The sequence below is a fragment of the Nicotiana sylvestris genome, chromosome 3, assembly GCF_000393655.2.
Source record: "Nicotiana sylvestris chromosome 3, ASM39365v2, whole genome shotgun sequence".
Lineage (NCBI taxonomy): Eukaryota > Viridiplantae > Streptophyta > Magnoliopsida > Solanales > Solanaceae > Nicotiana > Nicotiana sylvestris.
This window is the reverse complement of record NC_091059.1, coordinates 221,156,192-221,178,154: the sequence shown is the minus strand read 5'-3', so window position 1 is coordinate 221,178,154 and position 21,963 is coordinate 221,156,192. Positions and strand designations below refer to the sequence as shown.

General features: G+C 34.6%; 1 protein-coding gene across 1 annotated transcript; it reads left to right on the top strand.

Moving 5' to 3' along the window:
* The first annotated feature begins 10,693 nt into the window (after window positions 1–10,693).
* On the top strand, window positions 10,694–20,638 carry LOC104240845 (uncharacterized). The gene is made up of 2 exons (XM_070171515.1): window positions 10,694–10,793; window positions 16,860–20,638. Exon 2 carries the CDS (start codon window positions 16,907–16,909, stop codon window positions 17,900–17,902), a length of 996 nt encoding a protein of 331 aa, XP_070027616.1. The 5' UTR covers window positions 10,694–10,793; window positions 16,860–16,906; the 3' UTR covers window positions 17,903–20,638.
* Window positions 20,639–21,963: the final 1,325 nt, after the last annotated feature.

The following is a 21,963-nucleotide window of genomic DNA, read 5'->3' as shown; positions in this document are numbered from 1 at the left end:
CAATTCTCAAACGAGCTCCATTTTAAAACCAAAATCCAGACTGGAATGAAAATTAAACTAGCTTCACCACTAACTGTTCCTCTCCGGTTTTGACAGGGAAAACAAAATTAAACTCGAAAAAAGTAAAACTCAAACTATTTTTTTTTTGTGTATATTGGAACTAAACTAAAATTAACCATAGAGAAGAAGAAGAAGAAGAAAGACTATTTTTTAAAACCCCAGTTTTCTTCTCCAAAATTCTCCCCCCCCCCTCCCCTCTCCCAAAAATCTCTCTTCTCAAAGAATCGGATTCAGTCCTTTTATGAAATGAACCCCGGATGAATGTGGGGCTCGGATTGAACGAAATAGATCTAATGCCTCACATTCATCCAACGAATCATCTCTAGGACCTTCCAATCACGTGAGATGGATCAAAATCGGGCGAGTGAGAGGGGAGGGGAATCTCACGTGGGAAAATCCGTTAGAACGGTGAGAGGAGGGATGGGGGAACGCGTGGGTTGTGGATTTGAGGCTCACTTGTCATGGATTTGGACAGGATTAGGGTTGAATTCGGATGTTATTGGGAGAAGAAGCACAGTAGCGGCTGAGATTAGGGGTCTGGGGGGGTTGATCGACTGATTAGCTTCTGAGTGTATATGGACGGGTCGGGTCAGGCGTCTGGGCGGGTTATTGAGAAGAAGGGGGTTGGGCTCGGTTTAAAGAAGAAGAGGGGTTTTGGGCATTTGGGCTGGTCCGAAATTGGGCACTATTTAGGTATAGGATTTGGGTTAAATTGAGATGAGCCCAATTTTGTTCTTGCTTGCTTTCTTCTTCTCTTTTATCTATTCTTGTATTTTGTTTTCCACTTTGTAATTTTGTATCTATTTATCTGATTTTATAAAATTGTAACAATTAAAATAAAGTCCTAATATATTTCAAAACTAGACTAATTAAATTCTAAAATTATTAAAAACCTATTTTATGCCAAATTTACGGTTAAAACAATTAAAATGCGAAAGTGAGCTATTTTGTAATTTTTCATGTTTGGTTCTAAAACAAACTAACCCCTAATCGGTCCTAAAAATATAAAATTATATCCTAAATGCAAATGCATATTTTTGTGTTTTATATGAATTAACATGCACAAATAAAATGCAACCATTATCAGAAAAATGATACCAAAATGCACAAAAAATTGTAAAAATAAAGAAAATTATTTTGTTTGAATTTTTGGGAATTATTCATATATAGGGCAAAAATCACGTGCTCACAACTGTATTATCGTTCTGTTGGTTCAAAGTTGATATTTATCTTGCATCTTTACTTTATAACTGTCATAATTTGATATACCCTTTCCCGTCTTTATTTGTTCAATTTTGTTATTATTGTTTCTCGTATATGATTTAACTGCACAGGTTTATATAGTTGTCGTGTCCTAGCCACGTCACTACTTCCTTGAGGTTAGGCTCGACACTTACCAGTACATATGATCGGTTGTACTGATACTGCATTCTGCACTTTCTGTGCAAATTTTGGTGTTGGACCACGTGAGTAGTGTTGCGGTTGCTGCCTTCAGTCCACGGGAGATCCTAGAGTCTCCCATTCCCCCTATTTTGGTTTATCTGTCTCTTTCTATTCCGAGAACAGTTGTAATTTCTTTAAATCAGTATTTCTAGAACTTCTTAGACATTTGTGAATTGTGATACCAGATCATTGGGGTAGACATGTATTGGAGTATTTTGAACTGTTATAACACTTCCGCATCTTAAATTTGTTTAGCTTTAGTTATTATTTAATTCTGTTTGGGGTTAATTGTTAATGTATTAAAAATCGAAATTGTTGACCTGCCTAGCTTTCACGAGTAGGCACCACCACGATCCTGACAGGAAAAAATTTGGGTCGTGACATGTTGTATAAGTGTTATTGACGGGGTGCGACTGTTAGTTCTCTTCCTGAGAATTAGTTAATTAGTGTCATTTTCTAGGAGCAGGGAATTAGATTTATTTAGAAGGTTTTTCTTTTATCTCTTTGGTGAAGGGTAAAATTGTCCATTAGATTTTGATGGGTATTTTAGTAATTTAACTTTAGTCTTAAGTGCTTCCCATATATATATATATATATATATATATATATATATATATATTATTATTAAAGATTTGAGAGGTACTCCCTCTTCTTCCACTTTAAGCGATTTTTTGGTCATTTTTTGTGGTTCACAATATTTGATTTTTTCAGATATCAAGTAGAAATTAACTTCTTCTTTTCAAAATTGTCTTTGGAGTAAAGAGTCTAGGAATAATTTGTTATATTTTCAATGAGCAAATTAAGGTCAATATGGTCAATTTAATTGTTAACTAATGCTAAAAGGTGAATTATTTAATATGCGTGAAAAAAAGCTAGAAATCACTTAAAAATGAATCGGAGGGAATAATCTATACTATATTAAAAGTACGAAGGCCCTTAGCGAAATGTCGTTCGCCTTTTTTATCCTTTAAAGATAGATCTCATATTAGACAAAATAGTAATTTAATTATTTTCCTAATAATTAAGACATTTTATTTTCCTAATATTTAGGACTTTGAAATAAACTAAAATTATAGTTATTAAATATTTCCTTATTTGAACTATTTAAGAAATCCTAATACTTAGGAATTTAAATCAAGTAAGCATTTATTTATGTAAATTCTTTTTGTTTGAATTGAATAAAATAACTACTTGCGTATAATTATAAGTATGTTTCTTCCATAAAGATTAGATAATCTTAATTCCACACAAAGAACGTTTGATATACAAAATTAACTTTGTAATTATGAGTATGTATCTTTCTCTAGATACAAATGAACCAAAACATTCTTAATAAATTATGAATCTTAACGTAAAAGAACAAAACCAAATATTATATTTATCGGAAAACAACGTAAGTTTTGGCTTTAAAAAAATTAGTTAATGTTAGTTGGAAGAACTATTTTGAAAACTAACATTTTGGTTAGTTGTCATGTTTGAATTTGAAAAATATATATTCTCAAAGGATAAAAATAATTGTTCATGTTCGGGAAAATGAACATAATAATAAATATAAGTATTTAAAATACCTAACAACCTAAAATTTTATAGAGAGAGTTATATAGAGTTAACTGCCACATAGTGAAAATTGATCTATATACTAACTTTTATACCTTTTGAAAACTAATTTTTTTTTTCCTTTAAAAAGTAAATCTACGTTTAAAATATTTGAATAACATGTAGAACTAAACCTAATTTTAATTTTAACATGTATTACATATTGTTACTGCTTCCAAAATAGTATTAGCATAGTCTTTTTAGAACCCGTGAATTGCATATAATTTTATTACAATCATAGACACTGGGTTCTTTACTAATTTGTTGAAATCAGTTACTATATTTTTTTTATTGATAAAAGTATATATCACAATTTGTATTTGCGAGAAAAAAAAAGGCATCTTTTGCAAGTTAGTTGAATTATTTGTGTTTTCTATAATGAATTTAAGAATATATAACTTTTCAAATAAATTTTACGTAATAACTTAAATATTCAAGGATTAATGCGTTCTTGCTAAAACTAAAATTGAAGAATGATAACTTGTGAAATTAAAGTAATGATATTATAAAACTTATAATAATTTTAAGTTGAATATATTGACTCACATGATTGGGGGCTTATACGGGGTATAGTTTCTTTGCTTATTGTGTTAGCTAAGATAGGTTCAACAATTACTATTTTCAAGAACTTATATTTTTTCTATAACTTTTATTTTATCTCTCAAACATAATTTTTTAATAGAATATTTATGTAACATTTTAATAGTTCATACTCATCTAGATAGTATTCACGCGCAATGGTTCATATTTTTTACTCTTTAAAACTAGCTTTTATATTAAACAAAATAATAATTTATTTTTTTAATTGTAGGAATTATCATTTAATTATATTTCTATTATTTAGGAATAATCAGGTAATTATTTCCCTAGCTCTTAGGAATTTGATCTAAAAAGTTATGTTATTTAATTGGAGTCCTTCATATAAACTCTATTTAGATTTAGGGTATTGAATTCCAAGCATTTCACGAGTATTTTTTTATTTATTTTGGGTTTACGAGTATTTTTTTTATATAAAAATTTAGGTTTAGTAGTCCTTAAGTGCAAAGATTAAGTGGTCCAAGGTCACAATATGAATAATTAAATACTGTCACGAATAATAAAGAGAAATTATCAGCTATGTTCATTTATAGGTAACTCATTACAAAAATTAGCCAATTGATAAAATATTACTAATATTAGTCAAATTAGCCAATTAGCTATTTGTAGCAAAAAAATATTAAATTTTTGCTTTGTTTTGAGTGGTGTTATTAGAATAGATTGGGCACAACTTAAGGAGCTTGAATCTTAGTTTTGGGATGATTTGGTGAAGTTTTGAGGTGGCTTAAATTGAAAATTCGAAGTAAAAACTGAACATGAAAAAAATGATATGTGTATTACGCTGTGTATCATTTGTGTATCGCATATGTGTCATATTTGTATCAATTGTGTATCACATGTATATCCATATATACATGTGTGTGAGATACATGCGTGATACATATTTGATACATGTGTCGGAGAAGAATTTTTTGAACTCGATTTATTTACGAATTTTGATACAAAACCAGTCCAAATCACCTCCAACCTTTCTCAAATTTTGTATATTGACTTATCTATATGTTTTCAATGAATTTCAACTATACCCATTTAAAAAGTTCCTTTTTTTTGAGTAGGTTTTTGGAATATTGTATTTCTTTTGTGTGTATTTCATCACCTTATTTGCTAGCTCATCCATGAAATTTTCTTTCCGGCTTTCATCTAATGTTGTTAATCACGCTTAACAGTATGGAAGGTGATTTTTGCATGTGATTCTTTGAGAGAAAGAACCTTATTTATTTGATTTTTCAATTTTTATATGCATTTGGCTAGTTTTGGTAAGTCTATGACTAATGACTAGAGGTTGGTAAGTTGAAACTTATTTGGGGCATTTATGTAAGTTTCCCAATAAGAAATCTTAGGCTTATGACGACCTAATTGAACTTTAATATTTCAACTATGTGAAATAAATTCAGCTACAATATGTCTACTTGCTTGTAAATCCTTTTTTTTTGTGCGCAAGAGATACTTATATATTTTAATAATAAGTAAAAGTTATTTAATATTTTCTCCGGTCCACAATAAGTGGCCATTTGATCTTTGTCACACTCATTAAAAAAATACAAATTCCAAAAAAAAAATATTTATTAAATTAACCTTAATTAATTATTACATTGACACATTAAAATATATAAATATAGATACATTTTGAAAAAATAAGATTAATTTCCACTGGAGGGAGTACTTATTATAAAGCTTGACTTTTTGGTGGAGCATAGTCCCCAGGCAATCATTATATAAAAAGGAGAAGCAACAAAAGAAGGGGTACATGGTAGAGCATTAATTCTTAACAAAAATAATCTTTGCTGCATTCACGGGCTTACCTAGCCTTCTAATATCGGGTTCAATCGAACTCATAATTTTAATATGGTATATAAATTTATGTGTAAAAATTTACTAAAATTGTAACAAATAATATATATAAACCCGTAATTTTTAAAAATACAATAAGTCAATAATAAAAACTTTAAAAGCTGAACCAATAGCGTTTGAATCCTAAATTCGCCTCTGCTTAGAAATTAACTGCTTGTCGATGCGTTATAATTGTCAATTATGTCACTCTCTTATTTGGAATATAGAGTACATATATAACAAATATAGTAGTTTTTAATAACTTTAAAAAATGTAATAAATATTAAAAGAGTCGCAGTTAAAAATAATTTAGTAGATCGACTTCCAAATAATAACAGTGATATATATTATGACACACGCGAATAAGCTCTTATTATTGCAACTTCCTGGAGATAATATGTTTATGTCGCCTTCTAAAGTTGTTTCAAAAATAAAAATAAACTCGTGGATAATAAAGAAGAGAAGATATTCGATAAATTAGAATGTTATATGTAGGTCACTTTGTTTATCCAAAAATGAATAATAATTAAATTTATATGTGGTTTAAAAAATATGTGATTTAATTTAATATAAATAATTAAGAACAACAGGTAAATGAGTTAAAGACAAAATAAATGATCAAACCAAACACAATGAATAACCAAGCCTTATCTTAGACTGATAGTGAAATTTGTCCTCGATTGGACCCTCGGTGCAAGCTCGGTCGGGAGCGAAGAAAAAAACAAATGAGTAATGCTTTTAAGAATAGTTAGAACACAAAAGTAAACTTTTATTCTTTTGCTTTGCGTGTCACAATGTGTCTAAATAAATAAAACTTTCCTCTTTATATAGTAAGGGAATTTTAATCCTACTGCACTTCTAAAAAAGATAAAAATCTTCTTTTTTCGCTAAATGTTGATCTACAATTGATATTGAACGGGATTCGCGCCGTAATCACTAATAGAAATTCGGGAAAAACCGACCTTGGTCAACCGGGTCGATCAAAAAATCGGCCAAAAAACAACCAAAGTCGGTCGATTTTTCAAAATATTTTATGTTTTAATTTTTTTACGAAACCGACCAATTTTGGTCGGTTTTCTTTGGCGTAAAAATGCGGGAAACTATTTTTGAGTCCTACAAAATTTATTTTTTAAGAAATCGAACAACTTTGGCCGATTTTTTTTTGAAATAAATTAAAATTAAAATTAAAAAATACCGAATTCGGTCGGTAATTTTATTTTTTTAATAAAACCGACATATATCGACCGGTTATTTTCGTGCGAAAATACAATTAAAGAGTATAAAATGAAATAAAAGACAGTCTTAAAACAAAATGCACCAATGGTCTAGTAGTAGAAAAGTATCCTACCATAGTACAGACCCCGGTTCGATTCCCAAATGTTACATTTTTTAATTACATAATTAAAATACCGACCGACTTTGGTCGGAAAAAACCGACCCACTTTGGTCTGAAAAAACCGATCAACTTCGGTCGATTTTTTGGGCATTTTTTTAGTTTTGGCCGGTCGCAAAATATGCTCTTCCAACCTTTAAAATACAGACCACATGTTAATGGTCGCGTTTTGGACGGTTATTAGCCAATACCGATCTATTTTGGTCGGTTTTTGTGGACGTTTTTTTTCGGATTTCTAGTAGTGAATATCTGATTGAGGGCGAATATTATGGCCCCGTGTACGTCATGCGTAACCATTCAGCGCGTTCCTCGAGGTCCAGAAGCTATACGCTTGGCCAGGCCTACCATTTCACCGTGTCCCTCAAACATATCGTTCATTCCTCCCGATTTTCGATGTGAGGGGCTCCTAGGCTTCGATTATAATCACTTCGAGTTGTGCTTCCCCTTTGTTACTTTATCGGAGAATCAGGAAAAACTTTGCCTCCGATTTCACCCGTACACACACTTAAAGTAAAGTTGCAACCATTTCGTAACTATGATTATAGCTACGATGTGAATAGATGGATACCAAACAAAAATCATCAAAAGCCGAAATAACAATTACTCAAGTTTGCTGCGGTGGGGCCTATAACCTATGAGGGCGTTTGGTCGACCGTACATACATAATTAATCACAACATAATACAATATTTGATTGGCCCCACAAGATAAAAATAATCGTTCTAAGACAATACTCCTGAGTACAGTATTTGATTAGTGGTATTTAATGGCCTATTTGGCCATAATTTTTTTGATCATGAAAATCTAAAAATGCAATTGAAGTTGAATTTCAGAATTTGAAAAAGTTCTTTTTCAAAATTTTCACCTCAAATCACTCATAAAAATTCAAAAATAACACCAAATTATATTCATGTCTAAACATAACTCTAATTTTTAAATACCAATTTTTTACTTCGGCTTTTTTTCTTATTTTTTCCAAAATTTCACAATTTTTATGTCCAAACGTCCACTAAGTAATACATGGATAACATTCTCTCTTTATTATTAGTCAGCGCACAATAATCCTTTCATTCTTTATTATAAATCATCACACAAACAATTTTCACATTATAATCCCTTTATAACTAAGATGAACCAAACAATCCCTGGATATTTTGTGATCCATTTTACTCACATCTTTGTTCTATTGTAGTCTTTAAAAAGGAATTTCACATTAGACAAAAATGTAATTTGAGTTATTTTTCTAATATTTTGGATTTAAAAATCAAATAAAATGTTAACTTCTTAAATCTTTCCTTATTGACTGACATATAAAAGTATTAGGACTTTAAAATTAACTATAATCCTATATTGAATATAATTACAATACTTATTATTTCGAACTGTCTTATATTACAATTCCTTCAAATTAAATTTTAGCTCCTCTTTTTCGTTTGGACTAAAAAATAGAGTTTCTTCGTCACTGCAATTCCAAGTTTGAAACTTTTATAACTTTAACTTTTAATTTTTCATGGCGCAATTGTATCTCCTTGCTGAACATCATTGAATTGTTAAGTGTCCGTTTGGACACATCTGATTATAATGGATCAATATTAACTTCTCTTCGTCTTCTTATTATTATAGTCGATGTTCTATATTTTCAGAAGGTGAAATCTTATGCATTATCTTTAAGCTTTTTTGTAGTGAAATATTGTTCGCTTTTTTTACCATTTAAAAATTAGTTTCACATTAGATAAGAGTATAAATTAATAGCTTTTATAATATTTAAGACTTTGAAATCCGCTAAATTTTGGTAATAAATCTTTTCTTATTTGAACTATGTAAAAACTCCTAATTTTAGGGTTATATAAATTTATTCCTTAAATTCTTAAATATTAAAGTTTACTATACAATGTGACCACACATATAAACACATTAGGACGAGAAATACAATATCTTTAAATAAATGACATGCAAAATATACTTTAATTTTTTATTTACATATTGCAATTATTCCCATATGAAATCACAAATTCAGTTATAATATTCGACAAGTGAAGCATAGATAAGATATTCAAATTTATATATTGAGATTATAATTGAATCGTACTGTTATTTATAAGAAATTTAGGATTATTTAAAGTATAACTTACTGCATATATCTTTTAAATCTATGCTTACTTAAATATAAAGAAGTCAAATAATAATAAAACTCATTGATTTTTTAAAATTTATTGTCATCGATGAGAATTCAGGTGCAACGTGCGCACTTTAAAATTAATACACATAAAATGTGGTTTTATGTGTATTTTGTCCATTAATTGATTTAACCTATTTGACAATGCTAAAAATACTCCTAATTTGATGTAATTCTATTTGAGTGCGCCATCTGAAAAGTACAACTGGATGTAGCTCTTTGGTGAGACATTCAGGAATGGTCCTTCATAAATTCTTTTTTGTTTGACAGTAAGTAGCATTGCGTATATTCAAGAATATGCAAGTTTATGCTAGTTATGTACAACAACAACAACAACAACAACAATAATAACCCAGTATAATTCCACTTGGTGGGGTCTGGGAGGGTAGTGTGTACGCAGACCTTACCCCTACCCTAGGGTAGAGAGACTGTTTCCAAATAGACCCCCGACATCCTTCCCTCCAAAAACTTCCCACCTTGCTCTTGGGGAGACTCGAACTCACAACCTCTCGGTTGGAAGTGGGGGTTGCTTACGATAAGAGCAACCCCTCTTGTCTTCATGCTAGTTATGTAAAGTTAAGAAATTTAGTTCCTAGAGGGAGAATGCCTAATATTTCCTTCCTCCTCAGTTTAACTTCCCACCATAGACACTCCACTAATCTTTATACCTTCTGCTGCGTATAAACACAACATATATCCTAAATATGTCTGTTCCTAGCAACAACCTTTTATCCAATCAACAACTTGAAGAACCACCCGACCTCACTTCTATGCATATAGATGGCAAACTTATAAACCACAAACCAACATCTTTCCTCCAAACACTACTTGCTAATAAATATATCTCTACATCTATCAACAACCATTCCCAACCGTTACCTAACCCTGACCTATCTATGAATTCATCCATGACAAAGATGAGGATGATACTTTCATACCAATTTCAACTACAGATAAGGCGCGTTTATATGAACCTTGGAAATACTCAGTAATTATTAAGCTGTTTGGACGAAGAATTGCACACCACCTGCTAAAGACCAAGCTTATAGAACTATGGAAACCCACAGAAGAATTCCCTATTATTGACCTAGGGTCAGATTTCTTCCTTATCAAATTTCAACAGGAAGACAACATGCTAAAAGCTCTGCAGGGTGGTCCATGGTTTATTCTAAATCACTTCTTATCAGTACGTAGGTGGGAACCCAAGTTTATTGCATCATCCACACAGCTAACCTACTCAGCAATCTGGGTAAGGCTCCCTAAGCTACCAACAGAGTTTTACGATGTAGAGATATTACAACGAGTTGGATCTAAATTAGGACAACTCTTAAAGATTGATACATGTACTTCAACAACTACAAGAGGACGCTATGAACGTATTTGCATTGAAGTACCCTTGGAGCGACCCCTCAAAACTCACATAAACATAGGAAATCACAAGCAAATCCTCCTATACGAAAGTATCAATGTACTCTGCACTAATTGTAGCCACCTAGGTCATATAATTCAGAACTGTCCAACTCCGAAAAAAACTATACCAATTCCTATAACAAATCAACCATCCACTTCTGCCAAACCTGAACCAGAGTGGAAAACAGTTGTTTTCTCAAAAGATTCAACTCTTCATATAAACAACGACAGAATAGTAGACCCACCAATACTCGGCCACTGGAACAAACGCCGGCACATCTGCTACCAGGTAAGTCCTCAAACCCTAAAGGCCCATCTTTGGGCTCCTCTCTTTTGTTAAACGAAGATGAGCTGTCTAAGCTCAATAAGGATTTGTCTAACAAGTTTAGTCCTCTTATTGGGCAATATAGACCACAAACGGATCATATGGACTCAAGCCCACTGAATAGTACTCCAAACCGAGTTGGTTCACCTACTAAAGTAGTAATAATGCAAACCGACGTCACTTTACACCATTCCAACATTTCATTATTACAGCCTCCCTTTTTACTCAATCAAAAAATTACTCAACCTAGTTCTACCTTATCTGATGCACCACCTAAGCCTATTAATCTTTCTCCAACCTGTACCACGTTTCCTCAGCAACAGAATCCACATAAGATGGATTTTCTACGTAACACTCCACCTCTTCATATAGACCTTGTCACACCTCCTTTTTCCGCACCCGAGGGGGCGCAAGGGAGTTTTTTCCAATTAAAGGACAATCAAAACGGGATTTGTTTATTTATTTCAGAGTCGCCACTTGGGAGATTTAGGGTGTCCCAAGTCACCAGTTTTAATCCCGAATCGAGGAAAAGAATGACTCTATATTATAGTCTGCGTACCAGAAATCCGGATAAGGAATTCTGTTAACCCGGGAGAAGGTGTTAGGCATTCCCGAGTTCCGTGGTTCTAGCACGGTCGCTCAACTGTCATATTTGGCTTATTTATCTGATTTTAATACAATTATGAACCGATGTGCCAATTTTAACTCTTTACCACTTTTATCATTTACTGTTCTTATCAAGAATTGCAACGTTGTGAAAATGTATCTCGAACCGCGTTACAATCAATGTACCCGTGGTCATCGACACACTTTGACTCCGTTGAGATTTGGATTTGGGTCACATCAATGTGCACCCGAGTTTAAGGAAATTAAATTATTAAAGGCGTGCCTAAAGCGACTAGCATATTTATTTTGGGTAGGACCGTGGAATTTTACTAAACGGTCATATTCGGCTTATTTATCTGATTTTAAATACCATTATGAACCAATGTGCCAATTTTAACTTTTTACCGCTTTATTGTTATTATTTCAAAAGGATGTGAACATCGCTTAAAACATGTCCTTGGACTGCGTCACATGAAATGCACCCACAATCTGGAACATATTTTATTTGATGTTTTGGGATTTGGATCTGGGTCGCATGAAATGCACACCCCAAGTTTTAAGAAAGTAGATTATTAAACACGCACCTAAAGAGACTATCGTGTTATTATTTTAGGAAGGGCCGTGAAATTTGCTAAACGGCCCGTCCCGGAATCTAAGTATTTAATATATACATTTAGAGGGCCCCGCAGCTTCTACATTTTTGTTTGTCGAGGCTCGTCTCATTTTTATTTTAAAGGATAAACCTATAATGACTATATTTCCTATTAAGTTCGTCTCTAAAATAAAAGAAAATCTCTTAATTATTTACATGCTTGCAGATTATTTATAGCAGGATCCGAAATGCTTTTACAGAATAAGGAAACGTGACCATGCATACGGACAGCTGATCGAACATTATGGGCCCAAATCCAGCTCATGCGGAATGGGCCAGACCTGGGCCACTGTTTATCCGAGGCGGGTCTGTTTGGTCTGTTTTGACCTGGGCTCGACCTTCATAAGGTTGAGGGGCGCGGACTTGTGCTAATTGTTATAAGGGTGTGGCTTGATAATTATAACGAGGCAGTTTATCAAAAGAGAATGAAAACTAACTGAGGCGGATAGTTTTATTCTTTGACATGCATTAAAAGAGAATGCTAATTACAAAACACAACTAATTTCCAAGACATAGCCTAGTATACTGCCAATCCTTTTGTCTGTCAACCTAACCAACATATGATATTAAACCATACTACATTTTTTGTATTCACTATATGAAAGGACCAACTCCAATACCCAAACAAGATTGTAAACCATTACACACTACATGATCATCTATATAGCAACTACATGTGGACATAGATGTCTTCAAATCTTCCCTTTTGTATTCATGCTCGACTTTCAAATTACATGGACAGTATTAGTTGTGTACCTGGTATAGAGGAACAAAAGAAGAAGGAAAAGGATCAGCTGAGTAGTACACAGCAAACAACAGCAACAGCAGATTCACAGCAACAACACAACAACAACAACCAGCCAACAATGATGAAGCTCAGCAAGGAGTCGAGCAACAAATAAACAATCCAAGTGTTGTCCACAGTCCACAGACAAACAGCAATAATTCCTAGAACAAAGAAAACCAGCAGATGGTCGAGCACCAAACGAACAATCCCAGGAAAGAGTAATGAAACAACAGGAGGGACAAAGTGTTCAATGCAGCAAACCAACAGTTTGACAATCACAAGCAGCTCAGTCAGTGCCAAAGAAACAGAACTTGGCCAAGACAGCTTGACCAATATGAACTCTTATATAGCTCTCAGACAGTATTTGGTTACAGTGTTTTACTGAAATTTTCTTATGTTTTCAGTCTTTTTTTTTTTAAAAACTCACAAGACCTCTCTCAAGACTAAAAATTCCAGCCCTCTTTAAGTTCTGAAATGGCCTATTTATAATCCAAACGACCAGTGCAGCTAAGCTGCCTGCATCCTCCCACTTGCAGACTGCCCATACCCTTTAAACCCATGCTTAAGCATCTTTTGGTGCCAGCCATTTGCTCCCCACGCCTAGCTTATTCTTTAATCAAGAGTTATGGGCTCATTTTATTATTCATTTTAAAACCCATACTCTTGTGTCTTGTTCTCCATTGGTATTAGTTTAATCTTAATTAGTACCCTACTTGTCAGCTCACTTAAACTAATTATTTCTGTTCTTTTTAAACCCCAGACTACCCCTGTTAGCCCTTGATTATTACTGTCCTACATCACTGCAGCCTCAGGACATTTTGAACTTCTGAGAGTTCCATTTCAGAACTGCCCTAGCCTGGTCCTTTTAATTGTTTACAATGCAGTTAAAGACTAGCATCCATAGATAATGTCCAACATTCAAATCACAATACAGGTCCATTCAGTTCAAGTGAGGTTGTACGTATTAGAGTATTTGAACATTTAGTCGTAGGAAGTTAATCGACGACATTTATCAAGTCGACTATACTAATTATAATAGGTAGCAATCAGTCACTCATATAAACAATACGTACATGGACCTAAAGGGCTTCGGACAACTTTGGTCAATCACTGGGAACCTATAAATTATTCATGCGACGACTATCCTAATCGGACATGTATATCACAGAATACGTTCAAAACATACACAGAAGACAATCGACCAAATAAAAGGTATTTACAAGGACGGAAGAAATCAGAAAAATAACAAAAGAACAAACAAACACAACGAAACATGCTGGCAACTTAATTAGAACTAAACAAAGGGAAAGGAAAACTTACCGAAAAATGTTTAAACCAAACAGACCCAAATCAGACTCAACTTTGACCATTTGAGGCCGAACAAATTTTAACCAGGGTGTTCTCACATGAGAACACCTTGGTTAAGATCCATTAAACCTCAACCCCTTTCAAGACCGGCCGGATTCCCCAGGTGCATGTGTTCTAAGGTCTGGATTTTCAGATCTGGTTTTTTTGGAGTTGTGGGTAGATTCGGACCAAACCAAGTCTGGTTTGGTCACGAGGAGGGTCCGGGGAGTGTCTGGTATGAAGATGGGGTGGTTTAGTATAGGTCCGGGTTCGACTCGAATCTTCAAATGAAGATTCGAGACGAGGGAAGGTGATTCGAAGTTAGGGGGTAACAGATCCATGTTCAGGAGAGTGAGGGGGTCTTAGGGTGTTCAGGAGGTGGTCACCGGCGTTCGTGCCGCCGGGTTCTGGTGAAAGGGGAGCTAGGGCGGCTGCTAGGGTTTGGGGGGGCTTCAGTGTTTGGGTGAAGACGATGAGTGGAGGGGGGTTCGAATAGGGGCGTGGGGTATGATAGAAGGCTTATATACGGGGAGGCTGATTCAATCCTGGCCGTTGGATTGATCACAATTGATGGCCAGGATTGGGGAAGCTTAACCATACGGTGTCGTTTGGTTAAGTAGGGGGGTCGGTCAAAATGGGAATGGGTCGGGTCATGAGGGCCAATAAAGGCCATCGGATCAATGGAAATGAATGGCTCAGATCAACCGTCCCTGAAACGACGTCGTTTGGGTTCGTACTTGGACAGGCCTAATTTGGACCGGACTTGTGCTGGTTTGGGCCCATTTTTTTGTTTTATTTCCTGGGCCTGACCCTATTTTCATTCACTCTTTTTGTTCTCTATTATATTTTTATTTTATTTTTTCTTTTAAAACAAAAATGAAATAACAATAATAAAACAATGAAATTAAAACCAACAACAATGTAACATTTTAACACAATTATCACAAAAATATTTAAGTAAGTTAACTAAAAACCTAGAACGAACGATGCACATATATTTTTGAATTTTCTTTTAACGACCGAGTTACGGTTTGATTACCAGGACAGACATACTTTGTATTTTTGATTGATAGCATCAAATGTAACATGGACCGAACCACCAATGACTGACAACACGCGTCACGAACAAACGAAAAATTGTACAACGGAGTCATTTGTCACTATTTTTGTTTTCTTTTGGAGCAACTGTCCATGAAGCAAAAATCACGTGCTTACAGACCTATCAATAAATGATTTATTACCTCTAGCTATCCCACCCTTAGACACGTCCTCCTCATTCCCCAATAGCTCTTCAAGTAATTTGCATGCCACAGTAAATCCGGATAGTAATGAAACCGATCCATGCAAACATAATGATTACTATCCATGTGATTCATCCATTCTTACTCATTCTATACCACTAAATCCTTCCTTGATAATTCTGCCTCTTAAGCCTTTTCATAAGAATAATACAGAACCTTTAATAACTACAATACCATTACTTCCCTCCTCTGAGACCATACAAAATGCAAAGGCCAATTTTCATCAACGACAGTCAAAACCAGTACTTCAGGGAGAACATGTAGGTGAACAATCACTTTTTCCATCTACCAAGGTTGATCATGCAGGGTCCCCAGGTTCCACATATCTCCACACCGATGATCTACACATCTCAACAGATGTCTATGGATCAACCCTTCAATCCTGGCTGGAGATGGGTTTGCAGGGTTATGCCCTAATATTCACCTTGGAGTTAAACAATCAGGAAGTTGTGTTGCTCATTCAAAATCCAACTCACCGTGCAGAGATAGTGACAGAGGGAATGAGGATAGGAATGGAGTCTTACAATCAAAACCAATGGTACTCGACTCAGACCCCATTGTTCTTAGAGAGCCAAGCATCTTCCTCAACACAAGCACACTGGCAGTACCCTCCAACTCCTCTGAATCCATTAGGAAATCAGAACTTCCAACTTCTTCCATTCTACCCTCCTCATCACATAGGGCAAATCTATGCCCCTTGGTTTCAGGCACTAGACACATTCAACCCTCTCTCTCCCTATGCGAGCCCCCTGAGTCCCTTGGAGAACCTTACACCACAGGACAGTCCACAAGACACTCCTTCTCGATCTCCACCCGCACTAGATACTCAAACAAGGCAAGAATTAGCAGTGATACTAGCAGAAATAAGGGCAACAAGGACGGAGTTTTGGTGGTTAAAGGGAATCCAACTTTACAACCTAGAAGAACAGTTTGAAAAAAAAATATTCTCAAATGCCCCCCGGAAATGATAAGATGCAGTCTAATTTTTCGTCAAACAACACATCCAGAAGTAGGCAAATATGCGATGGTGATCATCCTCACACTACTTCAGTTCACTCATTCTCTGAGTCTAGGTCAGATCACGACTCAGGCAGCCAGTCCGACAGTTCGACCTCCCATGAGGGAGATAACCTCTCCTAACTCTTATATGAATTTCCTAATATGGAATTGTAAGGGGTCACACAATCCTGAGTTTCGTAGGCATTTTCGATCTCTCTTAGATAATCACAGGCCAATGTTAGCCATTCTACTAGAAACTCACATGCAAGATCACACTAGGCTTCATGATGACTTTAATTTTACTAATATGTCGTAAGTGCCAGCCAATGGTCTTGTAGGTGGATTACTTATTTTATGGAATGAAGCTACTATCAATGTTACTGAAATGAGGCTTTCACAGCAAGAGATCCACTGTGTGGTCCGGGTAAGTCCAAATAAACAACCGTGGTTTTTATCTACAATATATGCTAGCCCTTATTATCAACTCCGTGATATACTGTGGAATAATCTACTGAATTTGCATAACACGGTTTCTACGTCGTGGCTAATTGGGGGTGATTTTAATGAAATTTTAGAAGCAAAAGAAAGGTTTGGTGGACTTCCCATTAATAATCGAAGAACTGATAACTTTGCCAATTTTATTAACACTTGTAAGTTAGTTGACTTAGGATTTCAAGGTAGTAGATATACTTGGACTAATAAACGTAGACATGGGTACACAATCCTAGAGCGACTTGATCGTTTTTTGGCTAACTATGATTGGTTGAACTTATATCCTGAAGATTTAGTTAATCATCTACCTCGTACTTATTCAGATCACTGCCCTCTTTTAATTACTTTAGAACTCCCAACAACAATACATCATAATATTTTTCGTTTTGAAACTATGTGGGCTTCACACCCACATTTTCAACAATTAGTTCATAATATTTGGTCTGACGACCAACTTTTGTTTGAAACTATTCGTAATTTTCAAGTAGTAGCAACTAGATGGAATAAGCAAACTTTTGGTAATATATTCCAACAAAAAAGGAGAATTTTAGCTAGACTAGGAGGTATACAGGCTTCAGTTCATTATCTTACAGGTCAATTCCTCCAAAACTTGGAAATACAACTCAATTTAGATTATAATAACCTCCTACGTGTTGATGAAGAATTTTGGAAATTAAAATCACGCATTAATTGGATAAATGATGGAGATGCTAATACTAAGTTTTTCCATATGTCTACTCTACAAAGGAGATGTAGGAATAGAATTACGGCTTTAAAGGACACAATTGAAAATTGGGTTGATGAACACTTTCAGCTACATAATTTTATCCTACAATACTATAAATCTTTGTTCAACACTAAAGATATAAGTACGGCTAATTCTCGTTAGAACCCTAGTACTTGGAACATGTCTTATACTAACATTCAATTGGTCAGTGCCCCAATTAGCCATGAGGAGATAAATGAAGCTATGTTCACCTTTAAACCTTATAAATCCCCTAGTCCGGATGGTCTGCACCCGTTCTTTTATCAAAGATACTGGGCAGAAGTTAGAAGTAAGGTTATTCATTTTTGTGAAGAAATTTTCACCACTAATGTTATTCCTGAAGAATTGAATAAAACACTAGTCTGTTTAATACTAAAAATAAAACATCCATCTACAATTCAGCAATTTCGTCCCATTAGTCTTTGTAATACTTTATATAAGCTTATAACTAAAATTTTTGTTAATCGTCTTAAACATATTATCAATAAAATAATTGGACCTACACAAACAAGTTTTCAACAAGGAAAGAGGGCTTCTGATAATGCCATAATAGTTCACGAATCTCTAAATTATCTTGCAAAAATGAACGGTAAGTCTTCTGCCATGATCCTAAAGTTAGATTTAGAAAAAGTGTTTGATCGCCTGGAATGGTCTTTCATCAAACAATTTCTTCACTATTTTAATATTCCAGAACCTATGGTTTCTTTAATTATGTCGTGCGTCACTACATCTTCCATATCAATTATCATTAATGGATCCAAAACTCAATATTTTACACCTACTAGAGGAATAAGGCAAGGAGATCCTTTATCGCCATATTTATTTATAATGTGTATGGAAATGTTATCGCATAATATTTCAAGAGCTATAGAACATCTCCAATGGCAACCTATCAAGATCTCTAATCAATGACCAACACTATCACATTTATTCGTTGCAGATGACATTATTTTATTCTCAAAAATTACTACTAAAAGTTGTCATGCAATGGTTGATGTATTAAACCAATTCATGCATCATTCAGGACAACAAATTAACTTTGACAAATCAAAAAATTACTTCTCCAAAAATTGCAAACAGGCAGATAAACAATTTGTTATGGACTCCTTTAGTATTAAAGAGGGGATATCATTTGGTAAATATTTAGGATTTTCAATGTTCCAAGGGAAACCAAAAAAGGAAGATTTCCAATTCCTGCTAGATAATTTTAAAAATAGACTTGCTGGCTGGAAAACTAAGTTCCTAACAATAGCAGGCAGAGCAACACTTATAAAATCAACTTTAAATAACTTACCTAACCATATTATGCAATATATTAATATTCCACCTACAATTATTGCTAAAATGAATCTATACCAGCGGAATTTCCTCTAGAGTACAACTGCTACAAAGAAAAGAATTCACCTTCTGAAATGGGATATCATCACTACTTCAAAAGATTTAGGAGGCATAGGAATTCAAAAGCTAGACATAAAAAATTCAGCACTCCTTGCTAATTTAGCTTGGAGAATGTTTAAATCTCCTAACATTTTATGGGCTCAGGTACTCCTTAATAAGTTTTTAACCAGGAAAAACAGCTTTAAATACTCCAGGATTTGGTCTAATATTTTAAAAGGATGGGAACACTACTAAAATGGTTTACAATGGAAAATTGGAACATGTCAACACATTAAATTCTGGAATGATTCTTGGTTAAATCCTGGACTCACAATTCGTTCCTTAATTCAAGGACCACTTCCTCTAAATCAAGATAATATCAAAGTATCTTCTTTCCTCCACAATGCTGGTTGGGATTGGAAGGTAATGCCTTTTGAATTACCAAAAGATATCACAGAACAAGTACACCAAATTTATATTTCTCAACTTCACAAGACTCCGGACATCCCATACTGTGGATTAACACAAACAGGTACTTTTCCATCTCACTCTATGTACCATAATTTGGTAGATAAATTCACAACTTCAACAACACCTCCTCTAACTTTTCATGGATATGGAAGCTACCAATCTTAGCAAAGATAAAAACGTTTCTATGGCTGTTATACCATGATAGATTTACCCACCAAAGCTTATCTCACTAATATTCATTTAATTCAAAACAACACTTGCATTTACTGCCAAGATACTGAAGAAAATATTAGGCACATCTTCCTTCTTTGCGACAATGCTACTGCCTATTGGGAGGAATTAGGACTTAGAAATCTCCCGATATATATACGCACCATCCAAGGGACTAAGAATTGGTTATATACTCTTAGTTCTAAGAATGTAATCCTCCCTTATAATTTAAGCCCCAAAACATACTTGTCGCTGAGCTTGTGGAATATTTGGTTAACTCGTAACAAGAATAATTTTAATTCTTCAAATGAACGAGATAATGTTTCCATAACAACCTACCAAGCTACTGAGTACGCTTATTTGACAGCCTATTACCATAAATCTAAGAAACAGCGCTTGCCTAACCTTGGATGACAACCTCCTGCGCAAAATAATTATAAGCTAAATACTGACGGAGCCAATGACACAAATGCAAGTGGAATTGGAGGATCAATTCGAGATTCAAAGGGTGAATGGATACTAGGGTTTGCACAAGCTATCCACAAGGGATCGTCGTTATCAACGGAGTTATATGCTTTAATTACAGGACTTAAATTGGTCTTACAACATAATTTATTACCTATTCAAGTTGAGTTAGATGCTCAACATATTATTACATTGTTGCAAACCGACAACCTTCTATTTGCCAATATGCTAAATGACTGCAGGTACCTCCTTCACCAGCTTAATAATATGTCTGTCCAACATGCGTACAGAGAGCAAAATAATGTAGCAGACCACTTAGCAAAGGCAGCCAATCCGTATGTCTATCCTGTAGCACCACTTTTTGTGAACCAAGCTTTGGAAGCTGATAAGAAACACATTTTGGATATAAATATAAGCCAGAGAACAGGCTCTATTCCCAGTTCCTATGTAAACAATATGATGCTTGTTAATGATAGTAGTAGTATTAATGTAGCTAGTGTATTACAGTATGACACTAAAGCCACTTGTAATTGAAGACTCTACAACAACAACAACAACAACCCAGTATAATCCCACTTAGTGGGGTCTGGGAAGGGTAATGTGTACGCAGATCTTACCCCTACCCTAGGGTAGAGAGACTGTTTCCAAATAGACCCCCGGCATCCTTCCCTCCAAGAACTTCCCACCTTGCTCTTGGGGAGACTCGAACTCAAAACCTCTCCGTCGTAATTGAAGACTCTTTGTACGCAATACTTAAATATATATAAATATTATCTTTTTGTACCAAAAAAAAGAGTGCGCCATCTGCAGAGGATTCCTTTAACAGGATCCAAACACGTGTACACTGTTCCCAAGCACGCTCTGTAAATAGACCCGGGACTCCCCCTACTAATTTCAGTCCGACACGTCACTCTCACTATTCCAATTCACTATACTAATTACCCTTCCGATTTGTAGCCAAAACACAAATATTATTGGTCGACGCTTCAGTATCAGGGGTTAAAATGGTAAATTGAACCTCCCTAAGTCACTGCCGCTATGCGTATAATTACCCCACAGCTGCTATTTTCCGATGAATATACACCATAAGTACCCAAAAAATATAAATAAATAAGGGATGCGTGACAGTTCATCAATGGCAGCTCTGCAGTCTGGCACTGGGTTTTATCTTCTTCCTCTCTCTTGAATCTAGATTAATGTTGCTATAGATTACTGCAGTTTTCTATGTATAAAAAAATATAACTATTAAATTCATAATATTTATGTCACTTCGGTGAGTTTGGCGGCCTGTGTTTATGCAAATTATTTGGTAGATGTATTTGATTTGTGTTTATGGAGGTTAGATCTATGTGATATGTCACAAACTGAGAGCGGGATGCTGTTAATATTTTTCTTTGTTCTTCTTTTGGTTGGTTAAGAACACTGGAGGCAGCGGTTCATCGATCTGTTCCCTGAAAGGCGATAAACAAAATATAGCAACAGGAATCGGTCGATAAACCTCTGCATCCAGCGCTTAACCCCCTTCTCTCTCATATTGTTTTTCATTTTTCTTCTCTTTAATTTTTTTTGAATTAATTGCTTCCGCAGTTCATGATATGTTCATGTTTGGTCTTTTAAGATGTATTAACTGCGTTTTGTTGGATTTTCTGCTAAAATGTGTA